The sequence below is a fragment of the Daldinia childiae genome (genome assembly GCF_008694065.1).
Source record: "Daldinia childiae strain JS-1345 chromosome Unknown Scaffold6, whole genome shotgun sequence".
Classification (NCBI taxonomy): domain Eukaryota; kingdom Fungi; phylum Ascomycota; class Sordariomycetes; order Xylariales; family Hypoxylaceae; genus Daldinia; species Daldinia childiae.
Window position 1 is genome coordinate 113215 of NW_022984647.1, and position 15935 is coordinate 129149.

Consider the following 15935-nt stretch of genomic DNA (forward strand, 5'->3'; position numbering starts at 1 on the left):
CGTGGCAATGTATACACCCCTCCAGAGCCCCAGATGCATAGTCAGGCACGAAATCGGAAATATAGACACATTTAATTACTCGTTAGATCTCCCCTTCGTCTTCGTCACCTCCTAGGTTCACCCGTTTACGGCCTGCCCCTGTAAGCTGTTGCAGGGCCATTTTACTAGCCTGGCCGCCAACTTTCCTTTGCATCTTTGCGATCTCCTCTTCAGGATCAATCGCTTCTGCTTCTGCGTATTGAAGAATGAGTCTGCGGCCTAACAAATGTGTATCTTGTAGGGCAAGCAGCGCTGACTCTGCTTCCTTCGGCGAGACGAACTCGGCGAAGGCGAACCCTTTACTAGTAGAATTAAACTTTTTAGGTATACGGACTGATTTGAGCTGACCATACGTGCTCAAGAGCATCCGGATATCCTTTTTGTTAGCTTGGAAGGGGACGTTCTTTATCACGATCTTTGTTCTTTGATTAGCGGCCTTCTTCGCATTGTCCTCCTGTCTTCGCTCTTCGGCTGCGTCACGTCCGCGATGCGAACCTCTAACTTGAAGCTTATGCGCTCTGAGGACATAGCCGTCCATAATCTTTAAGGCTGCCTCTGCAGTTTTCTTGTCAGAAAATGAGACAAACCCGAATCCCATGCTAAGCACTTGACCAAGCTTCTTAGGGTCTTTCTTTGTTTTCACTTGGGCCGACCTAAATCCTTCAAGATGCTTAAACTCATTCGCAAGCTCCTCGGTAGTGGTATCCCAATGAAGATTCTTCACGAATAGCGAGCTTGACTCGACAGGTTCTTGAGTTTCCTGTTCTAGTAACTCAGATGCAGACAGCTTCTGCACAGCACTGGGCTCTTTGCTGGTCTGCACCATTTCTGGTTGTGGTTCTTTACCTACGAATAAGTTCTTTGGTGCTTTCTCAAGGAATAATATTGAGTCCTTAAATCGACGGTATGCTAACTTGGCGAAAGCAACCTTAGCCTGAGGGGCCTGCGCGAACTGGACAATAGCGATTGTCCCCGTCGGAGGCATGAGTACTTTCAAAACTTGACCATGTTCTTCAAAGAGGGTTCTGATCTCCTCGATTGTCGTGCCGTAAGAGAAATTCTTGACTAGGATAGCTGTGTCACCCCGAGGCCCTGATTTGAATGCGTTCAGATCGACACCGTTGGCTACGAAGTAAGCCTTAGTGTCTTGGATCGTCGATGTCTCTGCCATCGCCTGCTTCACAGCTGCGTCAGAACTGGTTGGGTCAAGCAATTCCGCTTTTGAGATTCCCAAACGATCGGCAACTGATGTGTTTACGGCATCTTGGTTCATAAAAAGCGAATTCCAGTTAAATCTCGATTCCGCCGCCTTAGCTCTCTTCTTAATAATATTCTGCTGCTTTAATGGTAATTTTGACAGTGCAAACTCATCAAGATTGTGATCACGTTTCGCTGATGCTGGTAGAACATGTAATATTCGCCCCTGAAAAGAAGAGTGATCTGTTTGGAATGCTTTTGTCGCATCGTCTGGACTAGCAAACAGAACAAAGCCAATTCCGCGATTGTTGGCCGAGTTTTCCATCGGCACATGAACCTATCTTCATTTTAGCAGGAATGGAAGGTAGCTGAACACGAAGAAGCTAATTAAGAAGGGATGGTTCTCAGACACCACGCATCTACTAAAATACTGGCCCAGGCTTCTCATCAGATACCATTGGTATCAGCTGTCCCTATCTGGGGTTCATCATAGAACCGATAAAAAAAAATAAGAATAAAATACTAGGAAAGGCCTACCTCTTCAACGTCACCGAATCGCTCAAAGTACGACCTAAGCTCATCTTCGGTAGCAGAATATGGCAGGTTGCGCACGAATAACCTCTTGGTTTTACGAACTGTGTCTAGGGTGTCGTCTTTGGTTTCTGTATCAGGCTCATCTTCGTTGGGCTGAGGACTTGGGTCTTTCATAACCTGATTCTCGCCAAGAGTCGCATCAACAATCTCAGGTTCTTGCTCCTGGAGTGACGGTACAGATAGCTGGTCTTCAGGTGGGGCAGTTGTAGGCACGATATCTTCATCGTCGACTAGGTCAAGTAATCTGTTCGTCCGTGACCGTAACCAGTCATCGTCCGTAGCAGCCGCACCTGATGTTGTCTCAACAACGCTAGTAGCAATTGGTACCGCTTCCTCCCGAGGTCTTTCGACTATATCGGGCTCTGTTTGGGGCTGGCGATCTGCCCCACCGTTTACAATGCTTACAGTTGATACTGGCTTTGCATTTTCTATAGGTTGGCTCTTCTTTCGTCGGTTTGGTACAACCTCGTATTCGTCATCAGATGCTCCCTCTTCAACAAGCGCAGCATATTTTGCAGGAGGTTCATCTGCAAGTTCCGTAACGACACCATGTATCTTGCTTGTTGAAGTCTTTGCAGGTTGCATGACATTTAAAAACTCTTGTAGTTTCGGGTCGGACTCGTTAGCTTCATCCCGCTTCCTCTTTTTTGAGTTCTCGGGTTGTGATTCCGACTCCGCAGACGATTTAATAGTCACCTGAGAGACTCCCGTATCAAGACTTGTTTTATTCCTTCTTTCTTTGAACTTGAGCAAGGATGGGTCTGCTATCTGCAAGAAGTGTTGAGCCAATGCGGACTAGTATTGTAATGAAGGTACTAACGGGTTTTGCTAACTCGACAAATATTTTAGACATCCGTACAAAGGAACGGTTGAAGTATTTAACTGCATCAGCGGCTTCTTCCGGGCTCTTATAGCCAACATATCCAATCCTTCGGTGAGGTATCAGCTTGACGTCTGTGATGTGACCTTTGGACGCGAAATGCTTGCGCAAGTCGGCCTCGTTGAGATTCGGTGGCAGACCTTTAACGAAGATTCGTGAAGAATCCATGATGATTATTGGGTATCTAATACGACTATAGAAACATTAAAAAAAAAAAAGAAGAGTAGAAAGGTCGAATTCGATTCGATTACTTGGCTTATAAACGAGGTCACCTAGTAGCGCCTAAAGAATGGTTGAAGGGTAGTGATGGAAATCGAAATGAAATGCAGGAAAAAAAAAAGTTGCAGAATCTGGTATCAAAGATAAAAATCTTTTATCATCACGTGGTTCAAACGTCCCGCTTGAGGCTCTTCAGCCCCACGATCCATAATTTGGCTCTAAATTTGCTGATAATAGTGGTCCGTGCATAGATATCAGCCAATAGGAGGAATGATAACGGCAGGGAATAATTAATTCTCAAGTTGTAGGGGACCAATGATTAATGATAGCTACAATAATCTACATGTCGACCTCTCAAGCCGCTAAACACGCGACAATTGGGCATAAACCACCCACTTCGTAACGCATTTGACAACCTCAACGACGACACGGCAAGATCACCTCTTGAAGCTTATACCGAAACCCCTCTAACCCCTCTGCGATAACAGATAGTGTAAGAATCTATCCTCACCTTTTTCTTACCATTGAGCCTTCGACCTAGGTATGTTTACCGTATATTAACTTCAGCTCCTAACAATCTATCCGCCTAATGATATTATTGTCTAAAGTCATGCTTACTAACTAACCATCATACTTGCTATAGGGTAGTCAAGTTTACTACGAAGCCGACACTATAAACCGACAAGATGGCGGAACAACAGTCACCTCCACCGGCCGGTACCCGCGATAAGCTCGAAGGTCCGTTTCTCGTATCTACGCATAGCTATAAATACATAGTTGACTAACATATCTCTCCCTATAGCCCAAATCAAGTCTGCAGATATGGTTAGAAATGCCCAGCGATAAATAAGGGCTTGGAATGAACTAACACGGAACCGCAGACGGAAGACATGCAGCAAGAAGTAATCGACGTCGGTATGTGTCTTTGTTTAGGGAACTAAATATACATAATCTAATATCAAGAGTAGCTCAGGAAGCTATGGGCAAATATACCATCGAGAAGGACATTGCACAGCACATCAAGCGTACCGTAAGTCTATTCGTACGATCTACTTGTCGACAATTCTTTCCATTGGGAATACTAAAATTAGCTTGCTAGTTCGATGAACGAAAGGGTCCGACTTGGCACTGCATCGTAGGAAGGAACTTCGGAAGTTTTGTCACTCACGGTATGCCGTCTTTTATCTTAACGCACGGGGACAGAAATAAGTGATGTCCGAGCTAACATAATCCTAGAAACGAAGCACTTCATCTACTTCTACCTAGGACACTGCGCCATCCTGCTCTTCAAGACGCAGTAGAGTAGCGGCTTGCAGTTTAAGCTACTAGCTCTTCTTAGAGGTTCAGCCTCTTTGGTGGTGCAGGCGTTGCGTTTGCTTTTGCTTTAATTGCGAAGAAGATAATTCCGGGAGGGCATAAATCAGATGGTAACGCATACCCTAATTATGGTAGATTGGTCACCGCATCGATATGGGTCACTGTATATCGCCATACGCGAAATACTGTTCATAGAGAAAATAAGATGAATATGGAAAATGCAGAACGTACGATGTCAATTATGTTATAGCTTGAACAGCAACACGCGATATACTTAGATGTTCCTTAAAATAAGTTAAGAAGCTTTGGGAGATATATTAGTGACAGTTACCGCTAGAACCTAGATTTTACTAGTATTTGAATGTTTTGAAGCGATATGTATATTCTTGAGGCGGCACGTCGGTTCCGCACTCCGCAATTCGGCTTTGCAAGCTGTCTTTCCGAAATCTAGCTGCTGGTTCAATTCAAAAATCTTTTTCTTTTTCTTTATTAAATACCTACCTATGTATATAATTAAATATATACAGCTAGCTACTTTTACTGGGACAAAAGATATTACCAACCTCGAGAATTTCCTATCACTATTTTTTCGTGCAATGGATAAGACAATTCAATCATAATATCCACCTTTACATCCTTGAATTCTATTGATCATGCGAGTTGTTAAAGAACCCATGGTTGAATTATATTTACATAATACAGACTTCATGTGTCTACTAACGACAACATCGTACGGTATTTAATCACGATTCACCTACCTAGGACATAGATACACAATTTCGTACATTAGAAATGTGGTCACATGGGCGAGAAGCTTTTTAAATCTGGGCTAGGGTCTTAAGAACTACGTAAGCAATATATTACGATGTTTTGTTTGGTTCGAGGAGGTAATAACCTCTTATACATCCGGGGTTACTAATTAAGGTGTGGTACAAGTACACACACATACCATAGGTACACCATACATCATACACCATAGGTACACCATACACCTGCATTACATTCATGTACCACCTATACCATGGGAAAGGGAAAAAGGAAAGGGACCGCATTTTCCCCGGTGTCGCACTACCGAACCCTATCTACCAATATACTGACCCTCACCCCATACATAAAGATAGCTCATAAGACCATGTACCTACATCAGTGTATGTGGTGTACGTAGATGCAGTCAAGTTTAATGTATTAAATATGTATGTAACGAATCACCAGCCAACCTTTTCCCCTCCGTTCGCCCATCCGTGGTCGCCCACCGGTCTACGGGGGGTGTTTGATGTAACAAGATACCTTGCTAAAGAAATGCGGGCTAACACCGGAACAAGCGCGTGCATCTCGAATATTGTAAGATGTAATGCTTCATAAGCAAATCATGTTGGTATATATATATATCTCTCTCTTATCAAATAACTAACTAACTAACTACCTAAGTAGGTTTAGGTGACCATTTGCTTAGTTAGTTATACGATTATACTAATTTACTTCAGGTATCGTATGTATATAATTCATCCATCCTCCAATTTTATTTTATTATGGAGATGGTTGGTTTAAACAAAGCAAACGCTATGTATGTATTTAAAGCTGAGCCAAGCCAAGCCAACATATCGCAACATACTTCGTTATTAAAACAACAAACTACAAATAGGTAGATAAAGTTGCAATAAGCTAGCTGCTAGAGCAATATGTATTATTAACCTAGTCCGTCAACTATGTTTAGGTAGTATGTAACTACTTAACCTACCTAAGTTACTTATTTCCACGACACCCACTTGTTCATACCAATGGCCGCAAGTCGGAAAATCCCATAGTTCTATAAGTTGCATAAGTGCTAACCCTGGAGTGTCCCATCTGGAGTTATCGGGTCTAGTGGGTTGGATCGAGGATGTGACGGCGGGGCATTCGGACAATCTTCGACGAGTGCTTGCATTCCCGCAACCCGCTTTCTTCCACCTACGTTGACGCGTCCAATGATAGCTCGTCTTTAATCTACCTACTTAGGTACCCGTCACTCCGCATAGTCGAATGGGGTAGCACCTGTGACATCCCATCCCTTTATGTACCTATTATACTTGGTATATGTATGTATGTATGTACGTATGTATGTATGGGTGTATATACATAATGTAGTGTATTGCTTGGCCCGCGGGCGGGAAGCTCGGGCAGTTTTATCTAACTTAACTAATGCCGTCGAGACGAAATGCCTGCTTGCTTGCTTGCTTGCTAGATATATGTAATGCATTAGAACGAGAAATCCTAGTAATACATTTTGAAGCTATAACTCATCACAATAACTGACTAACTGACTCGAATTCGACGCGAAGGGGAGTAGGTCGTCCTGGAGATGCATTGCACTAACTAGTAGTAACCCAAGACCCGGAAACCCCAAGCTGCTAATCTAGATATTATGGACTGGACTTTTCGATAGGTGCTAACTTAGCCACATATGTAATAGCCTATACTTAGGTCCGCTTTCTTACCCGACTAAGAGCCAAGCGTCGACCGAATAGAGACGGGTTCTCTATCCTAAGTTTCCTAAGTTTACCGAGCGTTCGGAAGGACAACTAACTTATCATGTAGTATGTACTGACGAGGGAATTGGGCACAACGAGGGGAATACTAAGCAATACCAACAATTATCTCAGCACCCAACCTCGACAAGTTTGACTGACAGCCTAGCCATCCATCCCAATTTCTCGGGCTTCGGACCCTTAATCCTCGCGCGTACGAGGTGAGGGACTTACGAAAAATCTTAGTCAATGAACTTGAAATCTAACAAGATGCCTGTCTGAGGACCCCGTACGCAGAAGAATTGGACGTATGACAAGGATGTGTGTGTGCGTAGGTGAACTGGCAGGCAAATCCCTCCCCCTACCATCCCTACCCATCCCTCCCAGCGCAGATGTTTGTTGCGATGCAACGCAACAACTAGCCCTCTTCAGGCGGGCACTATGAGGATAGATGGTTTGTAAATCTGTATATTGATGACGAGTGACGACATGGTTGCTTTTCCCCGGATGATGTGTATAACAAAGTGAAGGCTCTTGGATAACGTGGAATGCAGTGATTGAGTCTATACAAAATACTATTATTATGTCTAGTGTATTTTACTCTATGTGTGTTAGTGAACCATATATGTCAACCGCGGACGCCGCGATGTGTTTGCGTAGTGTATAGTGTATAACGTATGGCCCAAGAAAAGCAGCTGAAATGGCAGTCAGTCAAGTCAGGTCAGTCCTACATAGTCACGTCTATTGTAAGTACGCAGCAGAAAAGGATGTGTGGGGCAGAACGCCACGTCCATGTTACCTACCCAGCCGGAATTTCCAATTCCTCTCGGTCGTCGGCCCCTCGTGGCGCTTCTAGCCCGTGCAGATTCTCGCGTGGATGACCTGCAGCAGGTGTCTAACGAGGAGCGATGAGGGATAGAGAGCCGTAGGTCGTAGCACGTAGCACGTAGCTTCTATCGCACCGTGCGGTACATGCATACATGGCTCTTGAGAGTTATAGACTTGTCATAATAATCATTGTGATAAATAAATAAATATAATTTCTGATTTCTGCAATATCTGGTAATAGTTACTAACGCATATGGTCGGGTTCCCCCTCCATCAAGCTTTCATGTCAGCTGAATGATGTCAGGGCGCAACGCCTCTCAGCTAGCCTCTGGAAAAGCATAGGTGAATTTGTGAAGTAAATCGGCGAGGCCAAGCCGTAGGAACTTTGCGGTTTATCCGAGTCCCAGGTTGCCGTGCTTATTCACTGACCGCTTTCAGGCTCGAGATGATGCGAGTTCGCCGCTGAGAACTCTAATTCTCAGCATTATCACGGCTGACGAGGACTGACTGACTGACTGACTGACTGACTGACTTCCTAGTGTCATACCATAGTACCATAATATGGTATATGCAGTGTACTACCGTATATGTTCGCTTGAACCATCCCTTTTTGGTCTCGCCGATAATGTACCATTGCCAGATTGATAAAACGGGGACCATTAAAAGGGTACTAGCTAGCCAAGACCATACCTAATATCATATGTATGTGGCTCGCTTGCGTCTTAGATCTGAGCTTGGAATTTCGCATATATTGATGTTATTAGTTGTAATAGTAGTATTAGCGTATTGGTGTATTAGTGAATATTATTCCCCTATCATATCATCATATCCGGTTATGATGAATTGGTCATTGCACGTTGGCTGGGAAAGGCATTGGTTTAAATAGTTTAATTCGGAGTCAGAGGAGATTTGTCAGGGACGCCAGAATCCGTCGCGCGTAATGGGTCTGAAGATTCGGTAGGCTATTCATGTATGTGCCATATGTGCCATATGTGCCATCCAAGTCCCACCGACCGGTCCGGAGCGCAATCCATTGGTGGATTTGCTGTGGAGAGCTATCCAGCTTTGTACATGGACAATACATACCCAGCTACCTCTTATGGGCTGTCCCCCGTCGTACCTGAAAGTTTCCTTGAACCTTCTGTAAATGGTTCCATCGCCGCCTGTTCTTCTCTCACCGTCTTCGCCAGCGAGGAAAAAAAAGAAAATCGTATAGCCATGTAGTATGATCTTTCTAGATTATTCCCCTAGAAGCGTTAAGCGAACTTTCTATTTACGGCCTCACAATTCTTCAAAGTAATAATACCATCAAAAGGGTCCCCCGAAGCGTGGAGTACCGTTGATGGGACGATCTTGACGCACGGCGTGCCCGTCTATTCGGCTCCAGTTCAAGGATAGCTACGGGTACAGTCGAGATTGGGCAATACGCACAGTCGCCGCCACCGAGGAGACGTCGAACAGAAAAGAGTGCTGCAGAGCATAAGCTCCTTTTTTTTTTTTTTTTTTTTGTTTCAGTCAGATCTGGGACATAATGTACCTACAATAAATTTTATCTTATGTATTTTAGCTGCTATCCTCGTTCTCGATTGGCTCCAACATCATTTCATACAACATGTTATACCCAATCGGGATTCGAAAGCCTGCATGTCAGCACGCCGGCGAACCTTTTTAGGGTCCATTGATCCAACTCCCAGAAAAATCTTATAATCTGCTACGTTCATTCGTACAGGGCTTTTCTCAGGGCCTCACTACAGAAGCAATTTTTTTGATGCCCTAGATAATAATCAGCCCAGTCTAGACATCGTTAGGCGTAGAGAATAGATAATCTTTTACGATCTGCTGACCAACGCATACCAATGCCTGCGTAGGTGATTCATATGATTCATACCTAGCACTTTAGCGATGAATTGTCGATGTTAGAAATCTTCAGATATGTTTGGTTACATGTCCGGCAATCTACACGAAGCGTTCTAACACGCAGGACCCAGCAAAACCAGGAACGTCCCTACATGTAGGCATTGCATATGCGCAGGGTGAATTTTCCAACGAAGAAAGGACACCAATGTCACAGACCGGTGTCACAGGATAATAGAATGTCCTATTTTGTTCTATTTCGCCTCGTATTTGGAAACTTGGGGCCTGACAACTAAGCACGGCTAAACAAGATGCACGGTTTGCCTGTCTCTTGCCTATCGACTCATTTTGCAACCATTCGCAATGCCTTGTCTACGTACGTACGCACGTATGAATCGACCCAAGTCAAAACTTCCTCATGACGAGAACATTCACCGAACTTTCTTCTAAAACTGTCATATATCACTTAAGATAGATGGATACTCATGATGAGCTGGCTTGTCTGTTAACCACATCATCGTCTTTCTGATTCAGTGGCACGATTGTGAGCCGCAGTTTGGTGCAATACCATGTTCTAACTATGGTAAACTATGGTAAACTATGGTAAAGCCCAAGCCGGATGATGTAATTTAGGCCCCGGAGAGCTAACGAGCACTCGGTTCTCCTAGACGGAGAGGTACCGCCTGAACTATATTTTTGCCTTGGATGCTATGTACGTCTGTGTGTTTCGTCACCAGCACTATGTAAACCTAGCCAATGATTCGTATGAGTATAGTTAGAAGGAATAGTTGTTCATCGTGTTTGTCTATTCTCGCATATATTCCCGCATTGCGAAGAAGTAGAAGGCTTGGCAACCTTGGGAGGACTTTTTACCCCTTGTATCAAACTGACGGAACAATCGAGAGAGATCGTATCCTAACAGGTACCCACGTTCGTTCGGCTGTTAGATCCTCCCTCGCAGCAACACACGTTAGTTTACGCTCTGCCAGCTGCTGCGACATGTATATATCGTATCGACGTACAATAGAAACACTGTATAGTAGGACAACGCCCACACGACCACACGACTAAGATTACACACCTACGTTATTCTCGACGATTCAACCATTGAATCATATGAATCATAATATAGCTACCTACCTCTGTAGTAAGTTGGCGATGAGTGCACCTAGACCAGTACATAAACTACATTGCATATGTAGATGTAGACTTTTTGGTACTAACTCGAGGTTCCGCCCAAGGGAAAATGCATGCAACTGTCCATCCGCAAATCCATAACCCCTGTCTCACACACAGCCCATTGAGAAGTATCTTCTATGTATGGCAACGCATGGGGCATGGGGCATTGGGGCATGAGGCATGAGGTACCTTATGTATGGAATTAGAGGTACAACGCCTATGTACATGTATCAACTGCTGTAACATAGCGTTCGCCCTACTGTGCCGTCAGCGCTCTTATCCAATAATAGCTTGTCTAGGTAATATCCGGGCTGTGTCGGCGTTCGGTTTTTATTCCAGCTACCATGTTTTTTTACGAAAGAGGCAGAAGAAGGCAGAGAAAGGCATTGAAAAAATGTAGTGCCTAAACTATCATCTTTCTAAGGCGTAGAATCTGTGTCACGAATTTCCTAGTGAATTGATAATTCTTTCTTCTAATGAACCATGAACCCCTATTGTTACCCTTTCTCTTCCGTGTTTGTGATTCAGGTTCTTTCACAGTGTAAAAGTTTGGTACCTTAAGCCCTTTGATGTGGGAAATAAGTAACTCTACTAATAAGGTTTAGCTTTCACTTAGTAGTCATAGTACTACTGCCCATTCTACCCATTCTGCCCATTGTAGGCTGGAGCGGACGGGATGAACTAAGCAAGCGCGGTACCTACTCTATACATATGTACTTTCCTAGGAATACCCCCGTCATTCTCCACTACTAAGTACCTTTAGTACCATCCCACCCCATCCCATCCATCCATCCATCTGTGCCTTCATTTTCCCTTGTTTCTCCTCTTGACCAAGATTCAACGAGACTATTCCGTACAACTTCGTACTTCCCAATACTTCCTCTCCTACTCATACTACAGCATACAGCATACAGCATACAGCATACAACGCATACTCTTCCTCTTCTTTGGTCTAATCATACTGGTCCTTAGCCAATAGTCCTTAGTCGATAGTTGACAGTCGACATACCTCACTTGTTGATCTCGTCCTCTTACGTATTTGACCTCGTATCCTCGGAAGCCTTTACTTCAAATCTTAGCTATAAAGCCATGTGACGGAGCTGCATAAGAAGTCGGGTCATTGTCAAGTTGGACTCTTAAAGTCTAGCAAGGTGCGGAGCTTGTGAGCTTATGCAGGTGTCTCTCCTCGACAACAACCATACGGCATAACCATCATTGTCAATACTTAACCTCGTAGTATTGCCCTACCGATATCCTCAATTCTTTTCACAATACCCCTTCTTCATATCGTCGACCCATACCGAACTATTTCGCCATGTCAGTCCTCACGATTCCCGACGCCGGCCTCCTCCTAGAGAGCTCGGCAACCTCGAACGAATACCTCCCGTTGCAAGCCTTCGGCATCACGTTGAATGATAGCGTGATCGAGGACATGATAAAATGTGTACAAGGGGGGCAAGAGGTTGAATTGACCCTAGGAAATAATCCTGTAAGTTTGCTGTTGTACTTAGGTAGTTTTGGTTTAGTTCTTGCCATTTTTATTTTGGATAAGCGGAAATGGTCATGAGGTGCATCAAATCAGTTACTTTGAATGCCCTCTACCTGAATACCTCAGGTCTGCGCAGCGCAACACCTTCCCGCACTTTACCAGCCCCAGGTACCAACAAAACTTGTGCACATACCTTCTCAAACCTGCACCATTTCTCAATTGAATACCTTAACTATTGAACTAACACAATTCTCTCTATTTACAGAGCTTAATCTTTGGTTCCGAGGAACAAAAAGTCAAAACAAATCCGCAGTCATACAGCTACGACTTGTACCTCACGAAACCAGAAGAATCGGCAAGCAAAGCACAGCGATTACCAAATCCCACCATGTCTATTCTCAGCAAGCCACCCGCCAGTATCCTGGCGAACAGGTCTACCAACACCAAAGCCAAAGACACTAAACGAGTCACCAAACCCAAGCCTCTACCTGCTGGAAGGTCTGCTATGGCGGGTGCATTATCGAATTCTTCCACTAGATCACTACCGACGAGTCCTGCGCTCAATGGAGTTTCTTCACCGAACCCAGCCTTTTCCGCCTCGCAGCAGCTACTCGAGAAGAACAAGAACCAAAGGAGTATTCTTGTTCACGAACTAGCATCGAGAGATCGAACATACGAATATCTCTCAGAGATTTGGAAGGGCGCCGATGCAGATCTTAAGCGAACTGTGGAGAAGATCGCCAATTTTGATTCCTCGACGAAAAAGTACAGTCTGCGACCGGTGTTCTGGAAAGAGCTGGACGTATGGAACTACGATTATCGTAATGAGGAGGATCGCCGCGCAGCAATTGACAATGCCATTAGGCAATACGACAAGTCACGCATTCCAACATCTGCAGTCGAATGGGAGAAATTGCTTACTCCTTCCGAGCGGGGCAAGGGTATCGTTTTGAGTAAGCTACAAGCAACTCTTGCGAAGGGAAACGTAACCCCAACTCCTCGGGTTGGCATGAAGAAAGCGGACGATGGCAACAAGAGCGATGTCGATAACAAGGCAAAAGGCGAAGCTATGGCTCGATCTAATTCGCAACCGCTGGGAAGCAAGACGAAGAAGGTCAGCGAACGCGAAGCGCAGACGAAGCGCTTATTCTCAAACAACCCTAAGAAACCCGCCCCGAAAAAGCCGGCCAGCAAGCCCAAGCCAACCGAAGAGAAGGGCAGGAAATTCCTTTCGGATGAGAAAGTGATCGATTCCGAAAGCAGTGGGGATGAGCGGCCGCTATCGAGAGCTAGTTCGAACCAATCATCGTTGAAGTCGTTGAAACCTATCGAAAGGCCTATCAAGAAACCTGCTGAGAAACCAGTGGAGAAATCTATTGAAAAGCCTATCGAGAAACCCGCCGAGAGGCCTGTTGAGAAACGAACCGAGAAGCCAGTGGAGAAACCGGTGGAGAGAGTGGTAGAGAAGCCCAAGGAGAAGCCTGCCCCACCGAAATCGAAGCCTGTGGTTCGAGCACCCCGCGCTCCCGTGAAACCCTCCGGCTTGACCTCTCAGAAACGGCCACGCGAAGACGACGATAGCAGCTCGAGCTCAGGGGCGCCGCTTAGCAAGCGAATCAAGCCGAGGGAGCCTCCTAAGCCGTTGTCCAACGTCACGAATCTGAAGCACCGCCCGTCAGACGCAAGCCAGAGCTCAAGAAATGCTCCCGTAGGAGTAACGTCTTCGACTATCTCGATGAGAAGCAAGAATACGTCACCCACTAAGTCATCGCCACTTGCTTCCTCGCCACCGACGAACGCCTCCGACCTCGAAGATCATCAACCGCCTCCGCGCCAGCTCAAGCCCCCGGCTCGTAACGGGGAGCGTACTACGAACGGAGCGGTAAATGGCAGTTCTACGACCATGAACCAAACCAAGAAGCGCAAGGAACGGGATGCCGACCAGTATTCTTCGCAGCAGTCTGCTCCGAACAAGAAGCCGCGCGTGCCGCCTGACGTCTTGATAAAGGCAAAGAAGTTCACGAGATTTTACGAGCGATACGAGGCGTTGCACTACGAGATTGCGGCCCTGAAGGAGCCACCGGAGGATAAGCTGGCAGACCTGATAGATATGCGAGAGCGACTTTCCGTCATGAAGACGGAGATATCGCAAGCGGTGGCGTCATACTAATAGCGCCTTTATGAGTCCTGCTCAGCGTGGACATATCGATCGGGATGGACGAGCCAATCAGGATTACGCAAGGTCACATTAAGGACTTGTTGGGCGTGGAGTGAAGAGAGAGCCAAAATGGCAAAGGGAGTTTTCTAGGGAGACCGCATTATATCGACTACGACGAATGGAAGCGCTTGGAGAGGTGGCGGTTATTTGATGTTTTTTCTTCTTTATTACTCAGGATGGACATTCCCATTTTCAGCGAAGTTTGGCTCTTGCATCTGGATGACGTTTTGATTTTCTCCTCTTTTTTTCTCTAATATCGGGTTCTGGCATTTATTGGCCCAGGGAACAGCATATGGATTTTACTGGTCATCGGCATTCGGAACATGGGCATAGGACAACCCAAAAGCGGCGCGGATATTTGACACTTGACCCTTGACGCTTTGGTCGGGACGACATGATACTCCCAAGTATAGGAATTTGCAATTTGATGCATTAAGTTACATACAACAGCGCATACAAACAGAGGGCAGATACAACGAATTTGTTGGCTAGTCAGCAGACGGGCATACCCTTGTAATGTAGTATGAGAACCATACGAAATGAATTTTCATAATTTTTGAATGCACTACGACAATAAGTGTTATTTTGACTACGCTGGTATATTTCATATGCGCGTGTGATAGTAAACGTATAAGATGGAGGCTATCGTGGATACTTGGACATGTATGACTAACAGTACAGGTTGGCGTAGGTCGAGGCGGGGATGATATATACACGCCTAGATACGTAGGTGTTACAGATACTTGACCCCTTAAATGTATATGTGTAGACGAAAATTGCAAGAGGAAAACGCAAAGGAAATGAAAACTACGGCGGATGCGGTGTAGTAGGTACCTGGGCGCTGACGTTGACTGTGTATACATGCGTAGTTCCTCCCAACCAAGATGCGATGGTTAAGACGTGCTTGGTGCTTGTGTAAACTGAATAGGGGTGAGAAAGGGGGTGGGAGATGAGATTTACACAGATGACGCGGTTCATTGCACATATCAGCCTAGCAGTTTATGGACTTGTTCCTGTCATACATTGTATACCTGTATGCCTACCTGATTCTGTATTATGTAGGTACCTAATCTAATGAATATAGATAAAGCTAGACGTTAGTTGATATGAGGGAGTCTTCAGTGTGTGTAATACAAAGTCCTCCAAGGCGATCAAAATGTTGGCCGTTGTCACTGAGCTTTAGATATTAAAGACAGCAAGTCAGAAAATGCGGAGCAGAATGATAGGGAAGTAACCGGGAGATCCAACTCTCTGGGTTAGAATCAACCTATGATTTCACGCCCAACATCTGCAAGTGTAAATGTGTGTGCTTGTGTTGTGCTCTGTTGTATTACCAAACTATATTTCATAAGGCGTCTTATGCTAACACAACAATATCAAGCATTAGGTATACAAACATCAGGACGCATTTAAGTTGCATACTTTAGGTACACACATCAAATGCACGGCGCTGTTTCTGTCCAGGTTAGAACCTATTCCCATCGGTGACAAGCAAATACTCTTATAATCACCCCTTTCCCACATAATCCACCCCCCTTTACCCCTCCCCGCCTATACCGACCAAACAGACGACAGATGCGAGCCCGAGCACTTGGGTCAAGCATGCCGTGGTACCAT

At 45.1% G+C, this 15935-nt stretch overlaps 3 protein-coding genes across 3 annotated transcripts; 2 read left to right on the plus strand and 1 right to left on the minus strand.

Annotated features, from left to right (window-relative positions):
* Window positions 1-82: 82 nt before the first annotated feature.
* GL218_05945 (Multiple RNA-binding domain-containing protein 1) lies at window positions 83-2878 on the minus strand (the record flags this gene model as incomplete). Its single annotated transcript, XM_033582639.1, has 3 exons — window positions 83-1573; window positions 1774-2598; window positions 2651-2878. 3 exons carry the CDS (start codon window positions 2876-2878, stop codon window positions 83-85), a joined length of 2544 nt encoding a protein of 847 aa, XP_033434064.1.
* A 737-nt stretch (window positions 2879-3615) lies between these two features.
* Window positions 3616-4230, plus strand: GL218_05946 (Dynein light chain, cytoplasmic; the record flags this gene model as incomplete). Its single annotated transcript, XM_033582640.1, has 6 exons — window positions 3616-3667; window positions 3732-3754; window positions 3811-3844; window positions 3898-3959; window positions 4029-4098; window positions 4166-4230. The coding sequence occupies 6 exons, from the start codon at window positions 3616-3618 to the stop codon at window positions 4228-4230; spliced, it is 306 nt and encodes a 101-aa protein (XP_033434061.1).
* Window positions 4231-11926: 7696 nt separating this feature from the next.
* GL218_05947 (putative com1 regulatory protein) lies at window positions 11927-14270 on the plus strand (the record flags this gene model as incomplete). Its single annotated transcript, XM_033582641.1, has 2 exons — window positions 11927-12100; window positions 12366-14270. 2 exons carry the CDS (start codon window positions 11927-11929, stop codon window positions 14268-14270), a joined length of 2079 nt encoding a protein of 692 aa, XP_033434062.1.
* Window positions 14271-15935: the final 1665 nt, after the last annotated feature.